The sequence below is a fragment of the Oryctolagus cuniculus genome, chromosome 17, assembly GCF_964237555.1.
Source record: "Oryctolagus cuniculus chromosome 17, mOryCun1.1, whole genome shotgun sequence".
In the NCBI taxonomy this organism is placed as follows: Eukaryota; Metazoa; Chordata; class Mammalia; order Lagomorpha; family Leporidae; genus Oryctolagus; species Oryctolagus cuniculus.
In genome coordinates, this window is record NC_091448.1 from 12,923,018 (window position 1) to 12,944,335 (window position 21,318).

Here is a 21,318-nt window from a genome sequence, read left to right on the forward strand (position 1 = left end):
TGTCCGTGTAGAACTCCCAGCAAACACTTCAGCCTGTCTTCTTTCCTCCCAAGTGGCACTGTTGGGGCACATCAGACGGTCATAAACAGAGCCTCTCCTGTGCTGTGTTCCAGCCTCGGAAATTGATGATGTCTTCCAGAACAGTCATAATTTTTGCATCAGATGTTTGTATTTTTGAAGAAAGGAGAGGATATTCTTTGTTTCCCTGAGACCGTAGAAGGACTTGAGCATGTTGGATGCACAAAAGCCATTATTTTGTAATGTCAGCTGGGAGGGAGCCTTCTTTGGTCAGCTCACTTGGGTACGGGTGTCCCCCGGAAGGGTGGGTGAGAAGCTGTAACACGCAGTGAAGGGCGGACGGGGCCAGCGTCGGACCACAGCGGGCTGATCTGCCGTTTGCAATGCCAGCCTCCCATATCACAGCAGCAGTTCGAATCCTGGCGGCTCTGCTTCAGATCTAGCTCCCTGCTCATGTGCCTGGAAGGCAGCAGCAGCCTTGCCAGCCAGTGGAGTTCTGGATTCTTGGCTTCTGCCTGGCCCAGCCCTGGCCATTGCAGCCATTTGGGAAATGAGCCAAGAGATGGCAGATCTCTCTTTCTGTCTCTCTCCCTCTCTCTGTCATTCTGCCTTTCAAGTAAATTAAATAAACCTTAGAAGAAAAGAAGAATGGAGAGCAATCGAGGTGCAGCCAAGAAAATGAGACCACAGCTGATGGTCTCATGACGTGAAGACAAAGGCTGAAGACCCAGAGTTGCCGGTGAGCAGGCTTCCCGGCTTCCCTACTGTGCTCCTCCTGCCGAACACGTGAGCCCCTTCTCATCAAGACCCCTTCACCGGGCCAGTGCCCACTGTGGCTGTCTGGGGAGCCACACGGAGCCCAGACCTTCAGGATAGATAAAGGGTCCAAAGTGTGGATGCCAAAGCTGAACAGGCAGGTTCAAATGCCAGCTGTACTGCGTACTGGCCGTGCGACCTTAGACAAGCTGTGTGGCCTCTCATTCCCTCATCTTTGAAACAGTCTGGCAAGGGTTAACTGAGCTGCACTCCCAGGTCTGTTCTGCCCAGAGTTGGAAAGTTTCTGAAGCCCCATCCGCTCTGAGACCCTCGGAGTGTGTGGGATGGCAGAGGGCGGGGGGCTGGGTGGCCTTGGAGCGACCTCCCTGGAGCTGCTGTAGGCCTTTGGCCTGTTGAGAAATGAGAAGCTGCCCTCTGGTCCCTTTCAGGCCCTGGTCCCGTGCCCGGGGTTGGAAGGAAGCTCATTCACATCTCCCCTTCACAAGACAGGCAGCCATTTGTAGCATCCTGACATCCCCCCCGAGCAGTTGGCTCATGTAAGTATAATAATAAGGCTCATCGTGACAAACAGCAGTGAAGCTGAATGGCACTGGCCCTGTCGGGCATCCTTTTGAGGCCAAGTTCAACCTCCCATGTGCTGCAGGGAAGCCTGCCAGCTCCAGCCCTTCTCGCCAAGACAGCCTCTCCTTCTGTGAGCCGCTCTGTTGTGGGAAACCAAATCATCATTGCTGTCACTGGCCTGGAGAAGCAAGGCGGTTGGGCAGCTCTGTGCTCGGCTGCAAGCCCTCACTGGCCCACGAGCACCAGAGATGCCTGCCCCTGTCCCCAGTGGAGACGGGCTCAAGAGTCTCATCATCCATTCCCTGGCCTTTGAACTTTGTCTTCAGCCCCAAGCTGCCTTCCCAGCCAGTGAGAGTCAAGAACCAGAGTGGCTCAAGGAGCCTCTGGACCAGCACTGAGCAAGAGAAGAAAAATCTGCATTCCCAACCAGTCTGTAGCACCCACAGCTTAAAAAAAAAAAAAAAAAAGCTGAGGAATAGACAAAATCGGCTCCAGGAATGGCTCTTATTTAACCCGCTGTACCTAAAACAAAAGTCATCCGTGAACTGTGTTGCGATTTTGTCCTAAGTCTGCAAAGTCTGACATATGTTTCACAGCTGGAGCACGTGTCAGCGAGGACGGCCACATTTCAAATGCCCAGTGCCCGCACGTGGCTGTGGGCTACACATTGGGCAGTGTGGGGCAGGGGTGATAGAGCGACATCCGAAGTGGTGTGCACCTGTCCGTGTATCTCCAGCACAGCGGTCCTTTTGCCCAGAGGTTTTGGTTGATGGGAGATAATTATTAGCAGCCGCTGGTCATCGAGGGCGTGCATGCTTTCTGCTGAAGGTGAATCTAACGGAACCTAGAAGCTGCGCCGTCTGCCCCGTACCAGACCTTTGGAAATCCCCGTTTCATTTGGCGTCACACCGCGGGGACCGATTGTGAACTTCCCCGGGAAGCGTCATCCGGTGAGATTCGGAATGCCATCCTGTCGTTCTGGTTGGAGGAGGCACTGTGGTGTCAGCGCGGCTTCGTCACCTCGGTCCAGTGGCTGAGCGGATCCTCTTGGCTTTTAAAAGAAGACGCCGTCCTGGCAGCCCTGGCTTGTAGGTTTGTGAATCATTTGACCGGAAGCAGGGTGCCCACTCCCTTGCCTCTGACAGCTTTTCAGACCTGGGCAAAGTGCTCTCCACCACGTGCAGGAGAGGGATGGTAAAGCCGCCTGGATGTTTGTGGGTAGAGACAGAAAATAAAGCCACGACCGAGCCTCCGCCTGATAATTCACCCAGAAACACCGAAGCTTCGGCTCTGCTTGTGTTCAGAACCAGTTGACCGGGGTGGCACAGCAGGTTAAGCTGCCTCTTGCAATGCCAGCATCTCATACAAGAACACCAACTCAAGTTCCGGCTGCTCCTCTTCTGATCCCGCTCTCTGCTGTGGCCTGGGAAAGCAGCAGAAGATGGCCCACGTCCTGGGCCCCTGCACCCGCGTAGGAGACCTGGAAGAAGCTCCTGGCTCCTGGCTTCAGATCAGCCCAGCTCCTGCTGTTGCAACCACTTGGGGAGTGAACAAGTGGATGGAAGGCCTTTCTCTCTGTTTCTCCCTCTGTCTGTAACTCCACCTCTCAAATAAATAAAATCTTTTAAAAAATTGAAACACTACACATTGCAAATAGGTTGCAAGGACTGGCTTTATTTGAATACTTTCGAAATATAGTTACATGCAGCAAAATCCTTGCACACTCATCTTTCCCTGAAGAGCACATTTCAAAGTCTTGTGTAGAAATAAGGATGCTTCTCCGTGAGTGCGTCGTCTCTCGTGTTTCCCCCACGCACGCCCTCCTGTCTAGCTGAGGACGGTCTGACTAACCACGGTAGCTTTACGCTGCCTGAACGGTGTAAGTCACCCCCTTTGCCGACTGCATTGTCCTCTGTAGGTCCTCTCAGTTTCTTTTTTCAGTTGATTGACTGGGATCAAGAGTCAGGCAAAGTCCCAATGTCGCATCCGGGCCTTCTATCCTGCATCTTTTCAGAACACGCTAGGACCTCATTCAGCAGACTGAGCGCGCCTCCCCGAGCCTTTATGTGCAGCGCAAGGAAACCGGAGTTCTTACCCCGCCGAGCTTCCTGCTCTCGTCCATCTCCATCGGCCTTCTTACGGCTTTTCATAACACTCCGCTTGGATGTTGGAGTCTGAGCGTCCTGTGCGTCAAACCCTAGTGCTGACCGACCCCTGGCACTTCCCGAAAAGTGAATGTCCCTCAGTGCAGAGACATTTTTCCCCAGTGAGAACAACTAAACCTACCTTCAGACCCATGCCGTGGCACCCCCGCGTGGATCCGGAAGCAGAGTCCCAGGATGGGTTGTTGGCAGTGAACCACAGGGTGGATGGCTCCCCGTGTGTCTGTCTCCCAGGGCCCCTTGCCTAGGCGTAGAAATCGAAGACAGAGCTTATGATGGCCTTGTCTGCATGAGCAGTGTATCAGTGCTCGCGGGACTCACCTGTCCCAACAGGTGCTGTGTGATTTACCTGTAATGTAACCGACGTGTTTATTTCCGTGCAGATCATCGCTTATCAGCCGTACGGCAAATCCGTGGACTGGTGGGCCTACGGCGTCCTGCTGTATGAGATGCTGGCCGGGCAGGTAACGTTCACTGTGCTATTCTGGTTTTGTTGTTTGTTTGTTTTTTTAAAGATTTATTTATTTTATTTGAAAGGCAGAGAGAGAGGGGGAGGGGAGTCTTCTATCCACTGGTTCACTCCCTTGAGGGCCGCAACATCTAGAGCCACACTGATCCAGAGCCAGGAGCTTCTTCTGGGTCTCCCACATGGGTACAGGAGCCCAAGGACTTGGGCCACCTTCTGCGGCTTTCCCAGGCCACACCAGAGAGCTGGATGGGAAGTGGAGCAGCTGGGACTCGAACTGGTGCCCATATGGGATGCCAGCACTGCAGGCGGCGGCTTTACCAGCTACGCCACAGCGTCAGCCCCTCGCTGTGCTTTTGTGTGTGTGTATTGCTGGGTCATGTGAGTTCTTCCGCTCTTCTGGGGCAGTGATCGCCAGACCCGGCAGTGTAGCATGGCTGGTGGAGGAGGCAGAAATCCCCCTGGGAGTGGGTTATGTCCGGTAGGCACGGAAATGATCTCCCAGGTTGAAAGCCACATCTGGCGCATCAGCACTGCACACATGCCCCCTGGGTTGTTGACGGCCATGGCCACTGTCAGTTTCCAGTGGCTCCCAGCGGGGGCTGGGTGGTGGCTCCCTGCGGTCTGCCTGCACATCTGCCCCAGCTCCTGCCCGGGCACAGCACTGATTGTTATTACTTAAGGACGAGCACTGGTAAACTGAAGAGGTGTTTTAATAGCTTCTCCCGTCTCCTCTTATCTCACCCTGCCGACTCGCTGTAATTTTCACAGCTGAACTTCCTGCTAAGAACAGGAAAATTAGGTTTCTAAGGATGTGAATTCTAAGATAAGCACGTGTGTTATTGCCTAACACCTTGTGACACAGTAGCATTCGTAACAGTGCACACCGACAGCCCCCAGACCCCAGCGGCTTATTAACATGAAGCACAGATCTATTTCACATTGCCCGCGTAGTCCTGTGTGGCGGAGGGCGGGAGGCCCCCCACCTGGTGGTCCGAGGAGCCAGGTTCTCCCACCATCTTTCTCCCCGCTGACTCCCCTCCTTTCAGCATCCCAGGAGACAGGAGAGTCGCACCGAATGCTTTAGGGGCCAGGCCTTCAGGCGGCTTCGTCACTCCAGGCACCCTGGCCCCACAAGACCCAGGAGGGCTGAGCCCATCTCAGCGCTCAGCCAGAGGGGGCGGGTTTGGCAAGCACCTGGCTGACCTCTGCCTTTAGACCCAAGAATGAGCCATCCTGGGTAGCGTTTTATAATTCCCTGCACATGAACACAAGTGCCAGGGGGTTTAACTCTCCTTAGCCAAGAACCTGAGCAAACGATGATGGAAAGAGGCACCCAGGCAAGCTGCAGAGCTGTGCCCAACACAGTCTGTCTCTGGGGAGAAGCCACCCTCTCCACGTGTCCCAGCTGCTGATTGTTCATCCAACACGTATCGGTGGGCACTCACTGTGTGCACAGAAAGGAAACAGACACCTTTATGCCCATGAAGCTTGCAGGAGGAGAGTGACGAGAGACTAGTCAGATAATGGAAATATTTGATAGTGATATGCTAAAGAAGAAAAGAAAGGAATTATGCAGACAAAGAAGAGAGTGCTGGGGTGGCATGGAAGTGTTAGCTAGTGTGGTCAGAAAGACAACGTAGAATAGAAAGTTAAGACCAGGAAGGAAGGAGGAGATGTCTGTGTGCATAGCTGGAGGAAGAGCATCCAGCCAGTGGGGACAGCAAGTGCAAAGGCCCTGAGGTTGCAGGATGCGGCTGTGACTAACAAACAGAGAGGAAGCCAGCAGTGTGGCTGGAGCAGAGTAAGCTGCAGCGGGGGGAGGAGGTGCCATGGCCATGTGAGCGTGGAGGTCATCACATGGCTCTAGCTTTCGCTCCGGCATGGGAAGCCGTCCACGACCTCGCCCACGTGTCTCTCGCACTGTGTCCTAGCGCTCTTAGATACTGACCCTGTCTGATGTTGCAAGCTCTGAAGTTCTAGCCCGCATTTGATCACCGGTTCTCAGTGCCGTAAGACCCATTTGTTCAGCTGTGATTTATCTTGATTCTGTCTCCCGCTCTAGGCATTCTCAGTAGGCCCAGTGTCTCGTTGTGGAAACACAGAAAGTCAGGTCACAGACAGCCACTGGGAATCTCAGATTCCCGCGTCCGCATTAATTTTGCCTCTCTGAAGTTTTAATAATAAACTTTGACTCAGAATGACCAGCCCCTAGGGAGCCAGGTTGCTCCTGAAGGCACCCAAGGGCACGTTCCCTTCCTCAATCCACTGAACGCTCGGCTTTGAGTCCAGAAAGCAAGCCCTGTGTTCACGACCAGGCTCTTCTCCTGCACCACCAAGTGTCACAGGTCAGACGGAGCCGCGGTCGGCGTGACGTGCGGGGACAGGAGCGGACTCTCTCCTGGCAGCAGGAGGCTGGAGTCACAGTGCAGACCTGCACCTGAGAGCCCTCCCTCCCGGGCTGGCTTCCCTCCTCTCCCTGCCCTGCCAGGACCCTGTCCCCAAGGGCGAGCTCGGGAAAGCTCCGCTGTGCCAGGGGAGTCCCCAGGGCGCGTTCTGAAGTCCTGCCTCCCCAGGCCTCGATTTCCAAGCCTTAGTTGAAGTCTGCCTCCCTCACTCGAGCCCCCATGGAGCACTGGGCTCCTGCTCCACGCCACAAACACCTGAGCTCTTCCATCATTTCCCGTCCTGCTTCTCAGAGCCGGGCAGCTGCCCTGTGTGCCTCCCTGCAGGCCGAGGTGATCTCTATTAAAAACGGTCAGTCTCCACAACCGCCACCCGCAGCGCGTGCCGCCTTCCCGTGCCCTGCCCGACCCTGACCGCGGCCTCTGTGGCTCTGAATCTTCACCTGGCCGTGCGGAGCCCCTTCCTCGTCTTCCTCTCTGACTGCTCAGTGCAGATGGAGTGGATTCCTGGGCTGTGAGTTGACCCAGGGAGGAAGAGGAAGGCTCTGAGGGTGCCACGCTGTGCCCCGCGAAGCCGCGGGGGCCTCAGAGACTGAGCACAGGGAGTAGAGGCCATCGCTGAAATGGAGCATGGATTAGGAAGCCAGCCATGGGGTCAGGGTCTACGGTTGTCCCCTGCCATCACAGAAGGGGAAGGTGAACAGGAAAAGTAATCGTTGCCCGTAGTGTCGATCGCTGCCAGGGGGCGGCGAGGTGTAGAGCCCGGGTCTTTATTCAGTTCCTGGGCTGCTCGACACAGGAGATGACTTTGGGGGTGTAATTAGTACGTCCCCAGCACTCTGACGTGCATGGAGTGGCTCCAAGTCGCCGTGAAGGGCCCGGCGCCCTCCTCCTTAAGTCCTTGCCGCCAGGGTTATTTGTGCTTGGTCTTTGCTCCTGACGAACCAGTGAGGGCTCCTTCCTCTCGGTAACTGGGGCTTCCGCCTGAGTGGCCCGCAGCTGCTCCCCATCCCCGTCCCAGTAGGGCCTGCTTACTTGTGACTTAGGAATTGTCTGCACAGGGCTGAAGCAGCACCCCTCTTTTGTCTGTTTCACATGCACATATCGCAGAGTGCGATGGTGGCTACAGGCTACAACCCGTGCAGAAAATGTTTGCACCAACCCAAGACTTGCTAATAGGTGGCTTAGCGTGGAGCATTGAGCTCAGATTTGCAAAATTTAAAAAGTAGCCATGAGAACATGGGAGAGAAGCCACGCCAGAATGCCATGTCCTGATTGTCTTAGCAACACATTACCTGCCACCGGCCCCAGGCTAAGTAGCTGGCATTACTGGGAAGGAAAACAGGGATGGTTATAACCTGTCACCACTGGCTTGCTGCAGCAGCAAGGCCTGAGAGCCAGCAGCCACCTGTCGTGAGCCATAAACATGCTCCCACCTTGGACTGTACCATCCCACACCTTGGCCACCGGGCTTAGAAAGTCACTCAGAAGAGGAAAAAATGATACGGACAACATGATGTCTGCAGTGGCACTGGTTATTAGAACCCTGTGCCAGAGCCAGTGGTGACTGTGGAGGGATGAACCAGCCTGGGACCATGTATCTCTTCAGTGGCTGCAGAGAAAAAAATGGATCAGTGAAAGACCAGGAACTGTCACTCACGCATCACAATCTGAAAAGAGTGTAAGAAAGCCTGGGGATCATGTACAGATGAGAGCAGCATTCGTGGTTGTAGAGGGGGCATGAGTGCCACTTTTGTGGGCCCCTTCCCCCCAGGATTACATCATTTAAGACAGAACTCCAGGGGACCGTTCTGGACATGGTGGGCTTCCTCCCTCTCTTGGCACAGGGCAGGGTTGTACTTCCTGGCACATGACCAGTTCTTTTTTATTATTATTTTATTTATTTGAAAGACAGAGTTATATACAGAGGTAGAGACAGAGAGAGCTCTTGCATCCGCTGGTTTGCTCCCTAAATGGCCACAATGACTGGGGCTGGGCCAGGTCAAAGCCAGGAGCCAGGAGCTTCTTCCAGGTCTCCCATGTGGGTGCAGGGGCCCAAGCATTCTCCACTGCTTTCCCAGGCCATGCCAGAGAGCTGGATTGGAAGTAGAGCAGCTGGGACTCAAACTGGCGTCCATATGGGATGCCGGTGCTGCAGACCAGGGCTTTAACCTGCTACGCCACAGCGCCAGCCCCCATGACCAGTTCTGAGCAATGAGAGCAAAGTGGAGGTGCCAGAGTGTTTAAGGGTCAGAGGAAGACAGCCCAGAGCTCCGTGCCAGCCTTTGCCGGCAAGACCAGGGTGGCGGCTGCTCTGCTGGGGGACGTGTGACTCCCTGTGGCTGTGCAGAGCAGACCCCTCTGCTGGTCCCCGGTAGACGTGTTGCAAGAAGCAAGAAGCAGGCTGTGTTGTAAGTCTGGAGGTGCACTCAGCTGTTCACTGCTGTGGCAGGACCTGGGCTGTCCCTGCAGTTAGCGTGTGGACTATTCCACATCTTGAAGTTAGCCAGTCACAGAAGGACGTGCGTTCCTCCCTGTGAAAACCCTGCGTGGTGTTCCATAGCGCACATTTCCCATGAGCATTTGGAAGGCTTTTTTGTGATTAAAACAAGAGTGGCGTGGCTTCTGCCCGGGGCTATGCACTCCCCCACCACCACCCACAGTCAAGGGCACCAGACACCCCCCCATCCTCTGTGGCCTGTTTTCTGCAGCGTGCGGGGGTCCCGGGCACCAGCTTGCCCCTGGTGTCCATGGCGACACCATGGCTGGCTGCCCCTGCCCCGTTCTGAGTCACTCAGCCAGCTAACCTGACTTCTCACCCAGGTACACACGTCCACCAAATTAAACAGCCTTCACACCAGGCCCTGACCCCTGCAGAGAGGCCTGTTGGTTTCCATTTCTAGACAAAAAAAAAAAAAAGTAAGTGGCATCGGTCACACTACCCTGCCTTCTCCCATACCTGATCCCACGGGAGGGACCTTTGTAGATGTGGCACCTCCCCTCCCCAGGGGGAGGGCACGGCTCCTGTGTACTGGCCCCACCCACCTCCTATTCAAGGCTAAGGTCAACGCAAAAGCCTGGGTCCGGTCTCGGGTGTCCAGTGAATAGGTTGGTTTGTGCGTGGTGGCTGGAAGACAGAGTCTTGCAGCTCAGTGTTCCATCTTACTTTGGGGAAGAGTTTGACAAGAGGGGACATCCTGCTGACAGCTGTACAGCTCCTGTGGAACCACAACAGACTTCACATTTTCTGCATAGATTAATTTATTTGAAAGGCAGAATGACAGAGGGAAGTGGTGGGAGGGGGAAGGAGGAAGAGGAGGGGAGGGGAGGAAGTGGGGAGAGGAGGAATCTTCCGTCTGCTGGCTCACTTCCCGGTGGCTGTAACTGCCAAGGCTGGGCCACGCTGAGGTCAAGATCCAGGAACTCCATCCAGGTCTCCCGGGCAGGCAGCAGGGATCCAAATACTTGGGCCATCACCTGCTGCCTCCCAGGTTCACGAACAGGAAGCTGGATCAGGAGCAGAGTGGCTGTGAACCAAACCAACTCTCTGATATGGGTTGCTAGAACCACACGTGGTGGCTTAATCCACTGCACTGCAACCCCGTGCTGATAGACTTTAAATTGGAACCTGATTCTGTCCCTGTCTGAGCCCTACCTGATTGCTCTCCCCCTGAAGAGGGAACATTAGGGTGAACCCTGGAGGAGTCTGGACGGGGTGGCCCTGATCTGCCTTTTCTGTGCCGAGCCAAAGGGCAACACCGATTGTTTCCTGAAATCCCTTCCCCCATGTGATGGGACAGACCCCAGACGTGTGGAGCCGGGGCGGGGGGATTGGAGGTCTTCCTCACCCCCGACTTCCCTCCCCAAGTCAGGGGTGGCTTCTCCTACCTTCGTAACAACACAGCCAGGTATCCTTCGCTGGACACTTACTGGGTCCCACACAAAGCCGCAGGTGCTCTACATACTCACCACGACCCCCGTCACAGGGCGGAGAACTGCGTGGCAGAGGTCAGCCAGCGCCTGTGGACGGCGGCTTGGAGGCTGCTACAGGTCTGTCTCCCTCCAGGTGGTGATGGTAAACCCAGTAGGAGGACAAGGGGTGTCCCGTGGGAGCCCAGCTCTCCTCACTGCCACCGTGGGAGCAGCTCCTGTCGGGTCACAGGCCCCAGGGTGAATTCCCAGGCCAGGGGACACGGTACCCATGTTCTCAAGTCCCCATCGCCCCAAGTGAAGGTGTTTGCACTCCACACACCTCTGCCCTCTGAACCCCGAGCCATCTGTAACTTGACTTCATTGTAATTAGGCTTCCAGCATGTAATTACAAGATTAATGGATTAATTATAATTTATTTGCAAATCATTAAAAGAATGGCTCGAGAACATTTTCCCTAAAGATTGTTTCGGGTTGCCCAGGGCAAGCTAATTCAAGGGAGAGAAGAAGAAAAAAAAAATGAAAAATATACAACTGCCAATCTAATGAAAAATTAGAGATAATCAGACAAACCCACAAGTTCACTGAGCTCACTCTGCAGCCTAGGGTGTCAAAAACCTGGGGCCTGCTTCCTGGGGCTGAATTGGAGTTCCAGGCGCCACAGGAATGACCATGGCCATGAATTCCTCCTCTGATTGCTTTCCCGTCTCTTTTCCGGGTAGCCTCCATTTGATGGCGAGGACGAAGACGAGCTGTTTCAGTCCATCATGGAGCACAACGTTTCCTACCCCAAATCCTTGTCCAAGGAGGCCGTCTCCATCTGCAAGGGGGTAAGTGGTGTGGGCTTGCTCTCGTGAGCACGCCCCTCCCCAACACCTGTAAGAGCGACAGTGGAAATACTGCAGTCCCACCCCACAGCCTTGCGCCCTGGTAGGATCAAGCCTGGGTGTGTGGTGGGGAGAGCACGGGACTTCCCGGGATTCCCAGGACTCTGGCCTGGTCACCTCCTTGTTCCACTCCCTTGTTTCCACTCCATTTCAGAAAATCGTGGCGGGGATGCCCAGAGGCAATCGCGGGCCCTGGAAGGTGTTGGTTCTGTTCTCTTGGCTCAGTGGGTGGGCCTTGGGCACTCCTCTCTGGTTTCTGTGTTTGAAATGCAACATCCCAGTTGTTGGTGGGCAGATTAGCAAAGTCTCACAAGCAGATGCACCCTGTCCCAGCTACCAGTGCCCCACCCTCGGAACCAGCGGTACCCGCTTCCGCGGGCATGGGTGGGTCTTGCCTGTTCCGAGCCTTGCACACGTGGGGCCCAGCTTCATTCACTCAACCTAGTGAGTGTAGACGCGGCCACACCACCGTGTGCGGGTGTAGCTCCACCTCTCATGTAGCCCTCTTGTGCTCCATCCTGTGAACACATCACAGTTCATTTACCTGCTCCATAGTGGGTGGCTGGTGGAGTTGTCTACACTGCCTGCTCCACAGCAGGTGGCTGGTGTGGTTGTCTACACTGCCTGATCCACAGCAAGTGGCCGGTGCGGTTGTCTACACTGATCCACAGTGGGTGGCTGGTGGGGTTGTCCACACTGCCTGCTCCACAACAGGTGGCTGGTGGGGTTGTCCACACTGCCTGTTCCATAGAGGGCGGCTGGTACGGTTGTCCACACTGCCTGCTCCCCAGCAGGTGGCTGGTGTGATCGTCTACACTGCCTGCTCCCCAGCGGGTGGCTGGTGCGGTTGTCTACACTGCCTGCTCCCCAGCGGGTGGCTGGCGGGGTTGTCCACACTGCCTGCTCCCCAGCAGGTGGCTGGTGGGGTTGTCCACACTGCCTGCTCCCCAGCAGGTGGCGGTGGAGTTGTCTACACTGCCTGCTCCGCAGCGGGTAGCTGGTATGATCGTCTACACTGCTTGTTCCCCAGCGGGTGGCTGGTGTGATTGTCTACACTGCTTGCTCCCCAGCAAGTGGCTGGCGGGGTTGTCCACACTGCCTGCTCCACAGCAGGTGGCTGTTGGAGTTGTCTACACTGCCTGCTCCACAGCGGGTGGCTGGTACAGTTTCTACGTGTTGGTTTGAGACTACGAGTACCGCTGCCATGAGCCTCCGGGGCCGTGTGTCTTGGCGAACACGGGAGCACAGTCCTGTGCAGGCAGTGCCTGGGAATGGAATTGCTGGGTGACTGGCTGGTTTTTCATGGTCAAGTGTCAGCTGGTTCATCTGGGCACCTGGGCGGTGTCTCTCATGGACTTTTCAAGGGCAGGGCACTTAGAGGAGATGCAAGGCCAGGCATCCTGGCTCCTGAGTGGCTCCTGCCTGCAGAGAGTGCCCGGGCAGTGCTGGCCGCCGTGTCCTGCCGGAGACATGGCCGGTGACCCAAGTCTCCATCCTCGGTGCAGCCTCTGCCTTCTAACCCATGAGTCTGACCGGCACCATCACAGTGCCGCAGTAGGAGGGCTCGGATGCTGTGCCCCTCGGGGCAGCAGTGCTGCACACAGAAAAAGTCCCTGTTTAAGTCGTTCTCGCTCCGTCTGGCTCGTCCTGGTTGCATTCGTCCACACTGCTGCTCTTTGCCCTTAGGGTGAAAAGTCCTGTTCTCTTCCTGTTTTGTGAGTGGGCGTCATTCCCCATGAGCCCCTGAGTCTCTGGGGTAGCGCCCTGAGACGCTGTCCCAGCATCCCCATGGCCAGGGCTGCAGGAAGCGGCACAGGGGGAAGGCGCAGTCGCCCAGATACCACGGTCACCCAATGCTCTCTTTGCCTCCCTCTGCCCATAGCTGATGACCAAACACCCGGCCAAGCGGCTGGGCTGCGGGCCGGAGGGAGAGCGGGACGTGAGGGAACACGCCTTCTTCCGGAGGATCGACTGGGAGAAACTGGAGAACAGGGAGATCCAGCCGCCGTTCAAGCCCAAAGTGGTGAGTGCACAAAGCAGCCTCTCTCCCGAGCCCCCTCTCTCCTCCCTCTGGGGGTGCCCCAGCCGCCCTCTGTCTGGGGAGAGGAGGCCCCGTGACCCTGGCCTCTGCAGGGGACGGAGAACGGCCGAGCAGCCGCCTCGTGCTCAGCCCTGGGCCCTGTGGAGGGTGCCAGTGGGAGAGGTCCCCCTGCAGAGAGGGAGTGGGGCGGGGCTGCTTTGGGGGCGGGACTTCCTGGACCACAGCCAGCAGAGCTGTGCTCGCCGCCCTGAGTCCTGGGCGGGACGCAGGCATTGCACCTGTGCCCAGCTCCCCGGCTCCACCTGACACCCAGGAACAGTTTCTGGCAGCTCCCTGGTGGGGCCCGGGTGCAGCTCCCACGCCGGCCACTGCCGCTTCGGACGTGGACGCCTTTCTTCAGACTCCCTCTGTGGGGTCCCCGTGGTCTTCATTTATTTAACAAACACTAGGAGGCGGGCACTGTTCTCAGATCTTCATGAATATTAAGTGATTGACACCTCCCAACACCCCTGTCCAAGGGATGCTGTTGTCCCTGGTTTAACGTTGAGAAACCTAGGCACAGAGAGGCTGAGTAGCTTTCTGGGAGACACACAGCTGGCAGGTCGGGGGAGAGGAGCCAGGACGGAGCCTGTGCCTTCATCCCCTGCACCAGTGCTCCAGTGAGGGCCTGGTGGCTGGCACTCGTTGGTGACAGCCAGTGTGTGCCTTTCCTGATGTTTATAAAAGGTTACATCAAACAGCTCATGGGAGTCCATAGTATGAAAAAACCATGCATGGATTCCAAAATTTTTTGCACCAAAGTTAAAACATTTTTGCAGCCCACTCTGCTGTGAGCTTTCTGAGGCGCTCCCGGGTTTCTGTGGCTAAACCGGGCGTCCTGAGGCTGTCGGCCTCCTCGCTCACGCCGCCTGCCATTGGCCGTGTCCCGAGTTCTGCTTTTCACCACACGCAGATCCAAGGGCCAGGCAGCCACCCACAGCGCCTCCCCGCCAAGACCACACAGAGAGCTCTCTGCTCCTCTGTCAGCTCCAGGACCGTCCACCGTGTTGGGTCGGCCCAGATCTGTCTGCTGTGATGGGTGCCCGTAAGCCGGCGCAGGGGGCACCACGCTCGGTTCTATTCTTAGAGCAGCAGTGCCATGTCCACAGCCCCTGCGAGTCCCCTCCTCCCAGAATAGGCTGCGGCGGGCGAGCCCCCTCGACTTTGTTTCTCTCGGATATTCTTAGTGCAGACTAAGAGAAACTAAAATTAATCAGGCCAGTCAACTTCCTCCCGAGTCGTCGTTTCCAACAGGGCCTCCCACGTCTGCCCTGGACGCGGATTCCTGGAGGGCCTCTCCGGCGCCTGCCCCTCCGCGTACAAAATCGGCCGGGCAGGGGCCGGGATGATGACGGACACGGGACACGCCTCGGGAGAAAACCCTGCGAGGGCGTCTCTTCTCTCCCCTTTCTTACTTGCCTTCTCGATTTAAAACGGGAAAAGGATCAAGAGCGTCTCAAACCCAGCTGAGAGTGGACACGCCCACGCTCAGCTTGCCTTAGGGAGCGAGGCAAAGGGTGTCCCAGCGGCTTTCCCGAGGGCCACGCGCGCCGCAGAGCCGACCTCGCGTGGCATGGTTAGTGCCGACTCCCGCTTCCGTGGCTCTTGGGCCCTAAGCTCACCAGTGGCTTCAAACCAGAGGGCGATGTGGCCCCTGGGGGCCGCGGACGTCGCTGGCAGCAGAGTGGCGTCCATGGCAGGCCGCCAGGCTGTGGACAGTGTGTGTTTATGTTTTACTCCCGGAGCGCTGCTGTCATCAGTTCACTGGATCTCCTTAACTGAGAGCTGGACCCAAAGGAGGTGGACATGGCCTCTGGCTGTGGAGGACCAGTCCCTGAACTCACCGACTGAGTGGAGAGCAAGCAAAAGGTGCCTGTGAAAGGCCGTGGCCGTGAGCAGGAGAGCTGTGACCAGTAGGAAGCGAGGGGCCCCGACTGCTTGCAGCACCGAGCCCACGGCCTGCTGCAGAGCCCGAGCCCAAAGGTGCTAGCAAGGACGCAGATGGACAGGGGACAGGACAGCAAGGGGAGCGCAAGGGGCACTGGGGGTCAGCAGCTGTTGGCGAGAGGCCTGAGGGCAGAGAGATGAGCAGGGACAATTCAGGATCCCAAGAGTGCAGCAAAAGAGCCGCTGCAGGGCTCGCTTTCCCCATGTGCAGAGGCCGGGCCACCCGTCGGCCGAGGGCACCCAGCACGTTGGTCTGTCAGCCCCTGCCAGGCTTGAGTGGAGACTCCATGCCATGCGCTGTTGTGCAGCCAACGGGACGTTCCCACGAGAAGAAGACAACCGAGGCTGGGCCTGCAGGGGCCACAGGGGAGCCGGAGAGGAATCCCGGTTCTCCCGTGACGCGGGTCCCCACGCGGAGCTAACTGAAAAGGTGCCAGGCTCTGCAGGTGAAACCCGGAGCCGAGCTCTGCGCAGCAGGTGCGGGCCACAGGCAGTCAGCCAAGGGCGCTGCCTCCCGCGTAGCAGAGCCGAGTGCCAGCCCTGGCTGATGGGCCTTGTTGTCTCGGCAGCTTGCCGGGTACGTTTTCTTCAGCCACTGCCAATGACTCAGTTTCTCTGAGATGTATCCGACTGGGGGCCGGAAGCCATTCCCACACACAGCACAGCTCCCGGCTCCCGCGGAGCAAAGCCCTTGCCAAGGATAAAAGACCCACAGTGGGGAGTCCGGGCCTCACCGTCGTCTGCTGGGTGCTTCGGAGACCAAGGTTATGCTGATGGAACCAGGGTCGGTCCTCTTCATCTTATCTTCGTTTTCTTGTTTTGATGCTCCAATGAGAAATTATTCCAGTATCAGCGACCCTCAGGAGGGTTGAGGCATTCCACGGCCGGACATCACAGAGCTTGCTGTAGCAGCTGGGGTTTTCATCAGATGTCCGATTCTGCAATGCCACTAATGAAGCGAACCTTCAGACCAAAGGGCGTGCAAAACGGATCTCCCAAGCAAGGGACGTTTCACATCACCATGCTCCATCCGGGGCTCCGCACAGCACTGCCGGCTCACGGCCACTTCCAGGTCAGGCTCTGCGTGAGGTCACACGTGGAGGAGAGCGACCGGGGGCCGGTGTGCGGGACTCTGGCTGTTGTCCCTTGATGGGCTGTGAGTCTGGAGACCCAGGGTGAGGGGAGAGCATATCCCATAGTGGCCAGCAGTGGGAGAGTCCAGCCCTGGAGGGAGCTGTGTCTGTCCCCAGCAGGCCACCGTGCACCACGGTAGAGAGGCAGCTAATTTTCTAGAACGTGAAACAAGGGCTTGGCAGGATAGAGCCTTTCGTGTGCTGGTTTATTTCATGGAACAGAAGCAGCCACAGCTGGGCTGTGCCCTCCCAGAGATGATAAGGCAGCCACGTGCCTGTCACCTCCTCCCTGGGGGAAAAGGCCCCCGGCACTCTGGTCTTGCTGACCCCCACACACCCGCCCAGGAAGCCAGCGGTGAAGGTCCTCTGCCCCATAGGCCCGGGGATGGCCAGCTTGGCAGTCGCCTGGCGTTCTCGGCGGCAAACCCCAATCCCCAAGGAGGCCCATCAGTGTCAGCGGATTCCACGTGCAGTGGCACTTTGAGTTTTGCCAGCTCTCACCTTGATTCCTTACGTGAATAAAATGACCAAGACCACTCTGCAAATTTCTGCTCACCCTGCTGGCCACAGGGAGCCATGGCTACAGATACGGGAAGCATAAAGCCACTTGATTTTTCTCTTTCTGAATTCTACCCATCAGTACCAATGAACAGAACAACTGGTGCACAGGCAAGCTAGAACCGTGCTCTGTCCTTAAATGGCTATTAGAGGGAAATTAATCTATGCTGCTAACACCAAGAAATTATTCCTGAGCCGAAAGGTAGGCAACACGCTTTGAAAGTGGTCTTTCTTGGGAAATTACTGTGGTTATTTTGTCAGAAAGAGACTGGGAAAAAATAGAACACGTGCGGTCAGGACGTCGCCACCCTTGCAGCACGAGCTGGAGAGAGAGGGAGCGGTGAGGACGCAGAACGAGGGCTCCCAGCTGAAGTCACCACGGAGCCCTTTATTTCAGGCCCGATGGCTTGCTTCGAGAGCTTGAGATGGCTTAACTATCAAAGATGGAGTAGTCGAGTAGGGTTTTTTATTTTATTTTGAAATAATTTCTAGTTTGAGACTTGCCGATGAGTTGGGGAAATGGCATCAAGCATTCCCGCCTCCCCGAGTGTTAACACGTGACTGTTGGCTTTGTTCTCTGTTTGCCCTCGGCACCCGAGTGTGTAGACGCGCACGCGGTCTGTTTTTCCCCAACCGTCTGAGAGTGAGTTGCAGATGGAACGCCTCTTTACACCGAGTCATTCTGTGTGTCCCCTGCAAGTGAGGACGGCTCCTGGGACTCTGCTCCTCTCGGAGTTGCTCTGAACGGTTATTTCTATAGATTAGCAGCCGTCTGGGTACAGTGTGGGTCCTGGGGCGACTGGCTGATGCTGTACCCTAGGCTGTGTCTCATCAGTTACCTGCCATAGTGGAGTGGCTTCCCGCAGAGCCAGTAACGGTGACACTGACTAAAATGGCGATTATCGCGACTTGAGAAGCTCTGCCGGCCGCATGGAAACCCGGCCGGCCCCTGGAGACTAGAATGTGTCGTATCTGCACACATTTAGGTGTGGTTTAAGCCTTTCAGCCAGTCCAAGAGAGCGCCAAGCCGCTTTCCTACTCTTGGATAATTGCCGTCTCCAATATTTGTCCGCTTGGAAGAGAAGATGGAAGACTTGAGAGGTTTGATAACCAAGCCGAGTGCGCAGCGCTGGGGGGAGCCGCAGGAGCTCAGCGGTGCGTGCCGCCGTAGACACACACTCCGAGTGCCTCGGGGCTGAGCACACAAGCGCCCGCTGTCTCGAGTCAAGGTCCCTGACAGGGAAGGCCATTACACCCCATTCTGGGAAAAGCAGCCGGAAGTTCCCTATGCTGGCCATGAATAGAAAGAAATAGCAGGTGCAGTGCATGGTTAGAGTATCCAGAACCTTTGCTCTCATCCGCACGTGGCTCTCTCTCGTTCCGCGGGTGGCTGATGGCCCACATCGGTCAGCAGTGTCCCCCGAATCATAGTCTCCCTCCAGCAAACCTGCTCTTCTGAGACAGCTCCAAGGCTGAGACTGCCAGTGCTGGGTAATTTTGCCCAGGAAGCCAGTGCCCATCTCCAGTCCCTCGCCACAGGCGATGTTAGCAGAAGGTGAGGGAGGCCCCATCCCTCTTGCTCAAGACTGGGATTAAGTCCCTGGGAGGGGAAATAGCAGCCGAGCAGCAGGGAAGGCTGTCAAAGGAAAGGTGCTGTGTCTGCCATACCAGCTTCTGGTGCCACCGCTCCTCGTCTTCTCTGTAACCCTCCGGAAAGTCACGCGCACGTGTGAACACACACACAGCACGGCTGTCCCGTGTCCCGCACCGTGTGTCGCTCACATGCTGCTGTGTCTGGGAGGTTTTCCCGCCTCAGCCCGCAGGGGCGTGTGGCGTTCTGTCCATGGCCACTCCTGACCCAAGGCCAGGAACTGACTGTTCTCCAAACCCTCCCCTCTGTGTCCCTTCTCACTCTCCAGACTGTCTGTACCAAAACGCACTGGCTTCAGTGGGCATCCAGGCCTTCGGTGAGCACATTTCCAGAACCTTGGGTGACTAAACAAGCAAACTAACCCCATTTCTAACTCCTAACGGCGTGCCCCTGCTTGTGTGGGTTCTGCACGGAGGTCCCCCCTGCCTGGCATGCCACGCTCCAGAGGCAGAACAGGCCGGCGTGGGCACTGCCACCCAGGGAGCCCAGCGCAGCTGGCCATGAACACAAGTGGAGACAGTGACAATGCCATCCGTGGGGCCGCAGCAAGAGCTGCGGTCACCCCCAGCCCTGGGGTTTGAAATGCGCCTGAGACACAGCACGGCCTGCTGCACCTGCCAAGCGCAGGAGACGCCCTCACCTGTGTGCGTTTCCTTTTTCCACGCTTCTGCACCACCTCGTACTCTGCTTGTCCTGAGCTCTTCCTGCTCTTTGGGGCTGGTTCGGTTTGGCTTCTTAGTGGCTGGCGTTTTGAGCTAGTCCATGTTCCTGTGCCAGTGACCTGGGTCACGTGCTGTGTGACAGAGACCCCGAGGCACAGGGCAGGGTCGAGGCCAACGCACATGTATTGCTCGTGCCCAGTGGCCTCCCACAGGTGAGACTTAACAGCTGAGAAGCCGACCTCTGTGTCCCCCAGTCACCTGTGCCCTGCCAGGGGATGCATGGGCTTGGGAGTGGGCCATTTGCCGCTCGGGGCGTGGTCGGGAAGCTCTGTGGTCCCGGATCCCACCAGGCCTTTGTAACGTCTTCAGTACACCAGACTCCGCCCAGCTTCACTTTATTAATGGATGATTTTAGTGAATGGATGGGAATGTGAAAAACAGCAAAAGAGTCCGTCCCAGGCCCCAGAACCGTGGAACAGGGAAGGAGATCATTCATAGTGCGCACCCACCCGCAGATACACATCATGCGCCTTGTGCGTGCTGGATACATGCCGCGTGCCTCACCATTGAGAAAGGTGCGCACACACGCACACACACACACGTCCCCTCCGCCCACATGGCACCTTGGAAGGCAGGTGCTCAGGTCCCGGTGTTTTGCCCAAAGCCGGGCCCTGGGGGTTGGGTCTCTGGCCCTTCACCTCAGAGTGCTTTCCCTCGGGTCCACGCTGTCAGCACAAGACAGCTTCAGGGAGGACCAGAGGGACTGAACTGGGCTCAGGCGCCTGCACCGTGCAGAGAGGCCGCCTCCCGCTGCTCTCGCCTTTCCTTTCTGTCCCGCCTCCTTTGCGTGGTGGATCTCGTTCTACATGGAAAGCCCAGTTGGCGAAGAGTGTGGGCGGCCAGCCCCAGGGGTCACTCTCAGCTGCTGTGTGTGGGTGGCCAGGCGCTCTGCGGCCAGGGCAGTCCCAATCTGCCCCTTGCCATGGACTACCAGGAGCCTACCCTTCCTGTGGAAATGACCTTCCTGCTCTTCCCTGAGGCGGGGGGGGAGGGGGACACCTGCAGGCTGGCCACCTCCACTTGCTCATTCATTCATGCACCGGCGCCGTGGGGTACCCCCTTAACCCTTGCATCTCTGTGCCTCTTCTCTCAACTCAGATCCAAGATCTTGCTGGAGGCCCATTGCCCATCCAGCTGATGGTATGAGTGAGGTGGGGTCACAAAAATCTCTTCCATGTTAGGAGGCGGTAGCATGTCCCACCTGCTGCGTGTCTTTTCCCCGAGGATCCAAAGAGGTGGCGGGGCTGGGGGTATCGCTGTGAGGATGGTTGTAGGTGTTCACGTGAACAAGGGGCTGACCAGCTTCTCCAGTCTGACTTAGGGGAAACTGTCTCTAGACCTAATGGGGCTAAGAGAAGGCTCATTTTTAAAACATTGAGAGGCCCTCTGGAGCCGAAACATAAGCGCTACTTCTCACAGCGCCAGAGGCGCGTGTCTGTCCCGCACCTTGGCGCAAAGAAGGAATCGTCATCCTCGTACGGGCTCCCTTTTGAGTCTTGGGTCTCACGTGCACCTCCAGCTTGCTCCCCCATTGCTTGCGACGATCCACCCACCCACAGCCCCCTTTCGGCCCACGGTCCGTGTGTCTGAACTTCAGTGGTTCAGTCTTGAAGCTCTGCCCTAGGCCCAAGCCTGCCCCCTTGGCCTCTCCATCTAAAGTAAAGCAGTTTAGGAATAGCTTTCCTTTGCTGAAATGTCATCTCTCTTTGAGAACAGGGGAAATCCCAGAGATTTGGAGGAGTCTGCGGTGGTGAGCACTTGAGGCCCACAGGGCCACTGTCTCGCTGTGATCACACGACCGTGACCTTGGCCCCAGGATCTCCCGCTCCCTCTGCCCACAGTCAGCAGCAGTCAGAGCCTGAGGCTGTGGCCAGGGGCACGTTCTGCCCTGTCCAGAGGACACTAAAGGCCTCAGGGCATCCTCAGGTCTCCATTCCCATCCTCCGCGGTGGTGGTCACGTGGTCCTCTTTTTCCATCTTGGGCACTTGCCTTTTCATTTCGGAAACTTCCCATAGCAAGG

The 21,318-nt window shown here is 56.9% G+C and overlaps 1 protein-coding gene across 3 annotated transcripts in view; it reads left to right on the forward strand.

Annotated features, from left to right (window-relative positions):
- PRKCA (protein kinase C alpha) overlaps window positions 1-21,318 on the forward strand; it is a 427,154-nt gene that overhangs the window by 400,766 nt on the left and 5,070 nt on the right. For 2 of the 3 annotated variants that reach the window (XM_051824401.2, XM_051824402.2), the window contains 4 exons: window positions 3,902-3,982; window positions 11,042-11,149; window positions 13,089-13,229; window positions 18,844-18,891. In XM_051824401.2, coding sequence (XP_051680361.1) covers window positions 3,902-3,982; window positions 11,042-11,149; window positions 13,089-13,229; window positions 18,844-18,891 — 378 coding nt within the window. 3 annotated transcript variants of the gene reach the window in all.